This window comes from Pygoscelis adeliae, unplaced genomic scaffold (assembly GCF_000699105.1).
Source record: "Pygoscelis adeliae isolate BGI_AS28 unplaced genomic scaffold, ASM69910v1 Scaffold100, whole genome shotgun sequence".
NCBI lineage: Eukaryota > Metazoa > Chordata > Aves > Sphenisciformes > Spheniscidae > Pygoscelis > Pygoscelis adeliae.
Genome location: NW_008824034.1, coordinates 2,859,580 through 2,867,356, shown reverse-complemented (window position 1 = coordinate 2,867,356; position 7,777 = coordinate 2,859,580). Strand labels below are relative to the sequence as shown.

The 7,777-nt window shown below is 44.4% G+C and overlaps 1 protein-coding gene across 1 annotated transcript in view; it reads right to left on the bottom strand.

Annotated features, from left to right (window-relative positions):
- NRK (Nik related kinase) overlaps window positions 1-7,777 on the bottom strand; it is a 104,107-nt gene that overhangs the window by 41,827 nt on the left and 54,503 nt on the right. The window contains exons 13-15 of the mRNA XM_009331347.1: window positions 6,956-7,120; window positions 6,029-6,190; window positions 2,343-2,495 (exon numbers count right to left, since the gene is read on the bottom strand). Coding sequence (XP_009329622.1) covers window positions 2,343-2,495; window positions 6,029-6,190; window positions 6,956-7,120 — 480 coding nt within the window. The remainder of the gene's footprint in view (window positions 1-2,342; window positions 2,496-6,028; window positions 6,191-6,955; window positions 7,121-7,777) is intronic.

The following is a 7,777-nucleotide window of genomic DNA, read 5'->3' as shown; positions in this document are numbered from 1 at the left end:
TACTGTTTAATATCTTCATCAATGACATAGACAGTGGGATCGAGTGCACCCTCAGCAAATCTGCAGATGACACCAAGCTGAGTGGTGCGGTTGACACGCCAGAGGGACGGGATGCCATCCAGAGGGACCGAAGTGGGCCCCTGTGAACCTCATGAGGTTCTACAAGGCCAACTACGAGGTCCTGCACCTGGGTCGGGGCAACCCCCGGTATCAATCCAGGCTGGGGGGTGAAGGGATTGAGAGCAGCCCTGCCGAGAAGGACTTGGGGGTACTGGTGGATGAAAAACTGGACAATGTGCGCTCACAGCCCAGAAGGCCAACTGTTTCCTGGGCTGCATCAAAAGAAGCGTGGCCAGCAGGTCGAGGGAGGTGATTCTGCCCCTCTACTCTGCTCTGCTGAGACCCCACCTGCAGTACTGCGTCCAGCTCTGGAGCCCTCAGCATAAGAAAGACATGGACCCGTTGGAGTGGGTCCAGAAGAGGGCCACAAAAATGACCAGGGGACCTCTCCTATGAAGAAAGGTTGAGAGAGTTGGGGTTGTTCAGCCTGCAGAAGAGAAAGCTCCAGGGAAACCTTACTGCGGCCTTTCAATACTTAAAGGGGGCTTATAAGAAAGATGGGGACAGACTTTTTAATAGGGCCTATAGTGACAGGAGAAGGGCTAATGGTTTTAAACTAAAAGAGGGTAGATTCAGACTAGATATAAGATTATCTAGTTTTTTTATCTGAGATTATTATATAATCATCAGATTACGATAAGGGTGGTGAAGCACTGGCCCAGGTTGCCCAGAGAGGTGGTGGATGCCCCATCCCTGGAAACATTCCAGGTCAGGTTGGACGGGGCTCTGAGCAACCTGATCTAGTGGAAGATGTCCCTGCCCACGGCAGGGGGGTTGGACTAGATGACCTTCAAAGGCCCCTTCAAACCCAAACCATTCTGTGATTCTATGATCTTCCATGCAGGATGTTCACCAGAAGCTCATGCCAAGCAAGATTTCAGTGGCCAGCAATGAGCTTAAGAAAAGCTTGGGATAATACAACCTAACCCCACAGTAATAACCCATAATCGTGGGTAGCCTCAAAGAAGTACACGGGCCCACCCTGCTGCTAGGGCTCAGCGGTGAGGCAGCACAACATGCTCTGAAAGCAGCTGAGCTGAAACTAATAACCCATCCTTTCCTGCGGTCTGACCTTCCCCTTTTGACTCCAAGATCCCACACACAGGGAAAAGAGGCCACAAGTGCCACAGCAGCACACAAACAATGCCTAAGCCTGATCCGAATGCCACTCTGCTGTGGGTACCACTAGCTAAATCCCACAGAAGCAACTGGAGAGATGGATCAGAAGCTGTACACCCATCCATCTAGGAGTCCAGCACAAACTGAGAGCTGCCAAGAATAAAACAAGCGCTATGATTGTATGTCTTCATTGAGGGGATGAATGAATGCACAAATGAAGTGCTGTGGGGAACTGTAAAGGCAATAAGATTATTCCTGCCACTGCGTGTTTTCAAAGCAAGTGGAGATTTCCAGCTTAAATGAGCTGTGCTCACACTTACAGTAGTTTATTCATTTTCTACTTGCTGTCTTGTTTTTCTTTTGCTCACACATGCTTACAGTCCCTTCACAAGAGACTGGAGAAAAAAAGTAACTGCAGTCTAAGCTACTTATTTCATACACTGTGAAAGAGTAGGACGTTGAAAGGAAGCAGAGTTTTTTGGCACACTCTAAGAACCCTGAATACCTCTCCCAGAACTGGTAGAAATAGCAGGAGCTAAAATGTTTTGAGAGGACGATTCCAATGCAGAACTTTATCGGAGTGCTTTCACTGGATAGGTACTGTTTAGGTACCACTTCTACCTCTAATACTGAAATTTTTCAAGTCACAGACCTTCTGGGCTCTATCCACAGGCAAAATCTGACTCTGCATCGGTCCTTATTGCATCTCCATATATTTCTAGATTATTTCACAAGATCACTAACAATCTTGATGGTTTATATGGTCTTCAGGGATAAAAATTCTGGCTTTGGACTTGTTTTGTAAAGTGCCACATATATTTATGGCACCATATAAATAATACATCATCCAGGGACTGCAACAGCGCAGTCATTCAGGCTTTCTGTAAAACATCTAAGACTACTATTGTGGAATTAGCAATCAGGCATCAAGTGTATAAAAATAACTGTTACCTAACCCTGATCTGCAGTGCCTAAGCATAATTCCACGTGCACAGGCCTCAGTCATTTGTGCCAGGAGCAAAGGGAATCAGGTTTCCGATGTGCTGTTCTGCTTGGGAACCACCCATGCTTTCTCCTCCCCATCTGGGGCAGCAGTACCGTACCTGTACTAACATGGCTCTCTGTGGCGCAGGGGTGCAAGGGCTGGAACTGCTGCCAGATCCCATCCTGGTGTGTGGCGTGGCTTCGTGCCCCAGCACCGCCGGCCACTGGAGGGAAGGCTGGATGCTGTCACTTTTCTTTTTTCGGTCCTCGGCCTGAGAAGGAGAAAAGCAGCAGCATGTTGCACACTGAGCCTTAGGCTTTGCAGCCTGGATGTTCTCCAATAGCAGCACAGTGCGCATTGACTCTGATGGACCTCCCCATCGGGGACAGGTCAGCCCTGGCACAATATGAACCATTATTGCCTCTCCATTTGCAACCCTTCCTTTTCCATCAAGTTTCCAAACTGCAGCAAGGAAAAGGGCCTGAGCTGCCATCTACTGTATTCTAGGCCATCCCATTTGCTGCAGGCTGGGATTTTAGCTGGGAGGAATCATCTGTCTGTATTTACTTATCTTCAATAACATGCAGCCTGTTTTGCTGTGCATTTATTACCCCCTTCTACAACGCTGACATTACTGCATGTTGCTTGCTACTTCAAAACACTTTTAACACTCTATCTTTTGGTATGTTACCTGCACTACGGAGAAGACTGAAGAACATGATCTAGCAGGAATAAAGGTCTTTTTATTTCCTGAGGGTATTGCTCATTACAAAAATCTTTATCCTATGGTTTTGACCCCACTACTCTTTCCAGTTTCATTCAACATGACTAATTCCCATTCTCTAGTGTAAATCTTTAGTATATCCTCCGATTCAGCAGCCTAGAAACAGCTCTACACAGTAAACTAGAGATTAATGCCATAAAAACACCCAGTTATCTGTGTCTGGGTGGGCATTCTTAATGGTATTTCTCACTATATCTGGATGTTTGTGCTTATGTCAGGAAGGTAAGCATATTCTTAACACAGGCTAGGAAACTGCTGAGGAGATGGAAAATAATTCCACTTAGTCTCACAGATCTCGATTGGGGAAAAAAAGAACACCAAAAAAAACCCCCACCAAAAAAAAATTATTAAAACAAGCAACCACAGCCAAATACCATGAAATTCTAGCCCCAGTGAACTCGATCGTTATACTGTTCTTGAGGCCAGATTTTCATTACTTGCAACTCCTAATAATGAAAGGCAAATTTTACCATAAGCAAGAAAGAAAATGTAAAAGCTAGATATGATAATTTACCTACCACCTCTGTGCCCAAAGGGTGCTTGCATGCAATATATTATGATCCAGATGCAAACTCATGCAGCCGACACTCTGGGCTCCCAGAACTGATGCCAGCCCCTATCCAGGCACTGAACTGGGATAGCCCCTATCCTAGCCCGAGCTAGGAGTCCTTGCCTCTCAGCTCATTAGCTCCGGTGCCAGTGGGACCAGATACAGCACAGAGTGAGCTCACATCTGCACACACCAGGGGAAACCCGCCCTGACATGCCTGCCACAGGATGAGTGCAATGGCAATGACAAGGAACTCCCAAGAAAGGGTTCTGTGGCCCCAAACGTTAAACTTGAGACTTTGGAGTGCTTTAAGGTTTTTTGTTTGTTTGTTTTTAATGCCTCAGTGCAACAATAATTCTGGAGAGTTTTTGTATACTGTATATTTGGTCCTGCAAATGCCACTGAGCCCTAAAAAGTATGCAAACAAACTCGCTCTTGAGTAGGCTATCTCTATCCCCGTGTAGATCTCTCCCAACAGAGAAATTAGCATCTCTTCGACTAATAAACGGGAAAAGATCAACATTAACAAGAACAAATTCATTGAGTTATCACTGTTAAAAACAGTCAAAACTTTAAAGCATTTTTAAGTTGTTGTGAACAATTATGACTGCTGACATAATTACGAAATCTCAAACTTCAACCAAAAAATGCAACCCTGTACCACTAATTATGATCTTAGTGGAAGGATCTGTGACTTCCAAGAAGTTCTGAGATCAAATAAGTAATATTGTAAAATAATTTGTCCTTAAAACTAGTATATTATGGTAGCCATAAAAACAACAGCCTCGTGTTGTGAACCTAAAAGGCAGGCAGCACTTTATCTGCAACTAGTGATATTTTATTTCACCACTGAATTAAAAGTTAACAGCGACTGCACACTAAATTCCATAATACATTTCTTTCTGCTACAAAGGGGTCATTTACAAAACACGTGCCAAAACCAGAGATGAGTATTTAAGCTGACATTTTGCAGTTCTTTTGACTCCTAACTACAATGAAGTAAAAAAGAAAGTTAAATTAACTCATCTGAGTTGCATTTTCTCCCCACCCACCGAAAGCCTAGCAAAGACAAAGCATTTCTATTGACTTTGATGTTGCGTATTTAGCAAAAGCAGCTTACTTCTCTGTCCACACCCAATTCACTCCCCAGCTGGAATAAGACCCAACCCTCTGCCATCAAACAAATACTGATTTCAAGAGGAGTTCACTCAAATTTCAGTAATGATTTGTTTAATCAGTCAATGCAATAAGGCCTTTGGAGCTAGGGCATTTAGTTTTTTGACAGTGAAGTTGGACTTCAAACAGAATTATTCTCATGTTTTCACAAACTGCTACTCACACATGGAGCTTAATATCTTTTGTTTTCCTGATTTTATATTGCTGCTTAGCTGTTTGCAGACTCTATTCAGTTATTAAAATTCATCATTTCAACAATCCTAGCAGTTTCATTAACTGTTTATTAACATAGAAAATTTCAGCTAAGGGAACCAGTTGCAACATGCACGCATACATGCACACACACAAAGAGGTGACAAAGAAAGCACTTGTTTAAAGACTGCAGCAAGATATTAAGAAGCGGCGCTCTGCATTCCCCCTACGTACATGTGCGTGAGCTCTCCTCATGCCTTTGCTTGGGTATTTTGGGAACATGCTTTGCCATGAATGCAGAGACCATCACATCCACTATTCTACTTAGACACAGCCACCCGAGGAGGCACCTGTGAGCTGCTGAGATTTTTGACATCGACCCAGACTTTAATAACACAACAAATCGCACAAGCTGTATAACTGAGCTCACAAGTTGGGACTGTATCAAAAAGAAAAATAAGTGTGCTAGGAATGATGGGATAACGTATGTAAAATGGACCCGTAGCTTTTCACAATATGGTAACAGTAAGCAGAACAAGCTGGTGGGCAGAAATACTTTCAGAGTTAGCAAAAGAGTGAAATGGATTACAACTCTTAATCAAGGACTACATGTGGCTACCCCTGATCCATCAGATCTTATCTACCTAAAATCCTGGGAGACAAAGAACAAGAAAAGGCATCACACCCTGACATTGGGGCACAGAGATCTGTGCTTGGGAGGCATGACTCCATTCCCTGTCTGGGTCAATTTTGTGAACTCTAAAATCAGGCAGAGACATCTGTTAAACTTCAGATGATACTACCTTAATTCATTCCTCTTTGGAAGACAAGGGAATGACACCTGGTTGACCAGAAGGACTTTGTTTCCCCATTCACCAGTCAAACCCTTCTCTGAACTCAAGTAGAAGAGACAGAGCAACCTTTCCTTTCCCTTATCCTCTACATTAATGGAAACCAAACGCTTTACTGTAGCATAAGCGTATAGTAAGACACAGGTCAAGCTCCAGATTTAGGTTTAAAGATCATTCTGTTCTCTGCTTCAGCATTACCACAGCAGCACAAACTGCAGAGCACCAAAATGCTACATTGGCCGAGATGGTACCTCTTTGCTTGTGCTGCTTGATGGAAGATGCACTGCTGAATTTGAACTCTTGGAAGGCTCCTTCTTCTTCTGCTTGTGGTCATGCTGGAGAGACAGCAGCTGCGTCTGATCTTTGGGGAGAGTTCGATGCACCTTCCTGTTGTGCTGCACATCTTCCACCTTCTGAAAGCAAAGAGTGATGAACCTCAGAGAGAACAATGCCTTGGGGGACAACCAAGTTGACCACTGGAAATACTGGCTTTCCAAAGAACAAAGCGAGCACAGTTCCAGCAGGGCTGACAGAAGAGCCACAACCCCGAGCAATAGGAAACATGAAGTGACCCCAAACACTCTGTGTTTGGCTTCTGAGACAGCACATCAGAAAAACATATTTTTACTTCTTACTTTTCCTAAAACCAGAGGGCTTTAATCAAACACTCCATGCTTCTGTTTGATTACAAACCAGTTTGCTGCTGAAACATTATAAAAACATTGTGGCCAAGGTGCCAGACTTGACAATGAGACTTCAGCATTAAAATTGACCTCTGCTCCATTTTTATTTGTGAAAAAGAAATGGTCCTGGTTACAACCCGAACAGAAACCAGAGACTGGAGATTTAAACTTAGGTCTAGCTGATGCTGGAAGCTTTCAGGGTAAAGATATTTTAAATCAGATTGAAGTGACTGAAGACCATTTCAGCACGGAGAAATGGCAGGGACAGAAGTGGGAGAGGCAGTGTCATTGCTGTAGATAAGGAGAATGACTCGGTAACATATAAGTTACCTCGAAAGAAAGCTGAATCTGAGAACAAGAGGCAGTAAATGCATTAAAAAAGTCCTTCTCTGGTCTGTGACTCAGAGGATGGGAACAGCCTCAGGGAACTGAGAAAGACATCAGCTACAGGAACAGGGAGCTGCGAATTGCTGTCAGTAAACACTCTTTTCATACCTGCTTCTTTTCTGATTTCCTCTGTCCATCTACTATGAACCGTTCATCTTCCACAGCCCTTTTGTCTTCTTTACACCTCTCCTCTTTCCTCTGAACAGCCTTAGCCTCTGGCCACCTCTGCTCACACTCCTGCTGCCTTCGTAGCTCCTGCTCTCGCCTCTGATGCTGGAAGAGAGCGAGGGAATAACATTGCTTGTCTTACTTTACTTTTGTACCCACCAATTACTTATGCCAGTGTTCATTAATCACAAGGCCCATTTCCTGCTGTGCAGTCACGAACAGGGGATACCCGATACACTGCGCAGCAGAAGCAGACAGCCACAAGCTGCCACCACAATCACTGCCAAACTTGAAGTGAAACCTTTGCCCTTTTGGCAGCCGAGGGCAGATTTGCCATTCGTTTAAGCAGGCATGCAAGATCTCTGTGATGGCTGGCAGCTAATCTAATGACAAATGTCTTCCTGTCATTTGAGAAGGAAGGGTTTTTCCAGAGTCCCCCCTGTTTTGCTGGAGCAGCACTATGCTTCACAAATGCCAGCTCCAGAGTGTTTGCACAATGCTTGAATTTCATCAGATACTCATGAGAAGAGACACGTTGGTGATTTAGCAATGCCTCCAACACCATAGCGTGTCAGACAGCTGAAAAGGCAGCAGCTATCTTGTAACATCTTAAAGAGAAGCAGGGCCAGGACTCTGGATCAGACAGACAGACACCAAATTGGGCAACGCACATGAGAAAGAAATCAGGATCTCTCATCCCATCTGCCTGGGCTTCCACTGCCAAACAAACTCAAGCAAAATGCCCTTCCTCTTCTGCTCCCA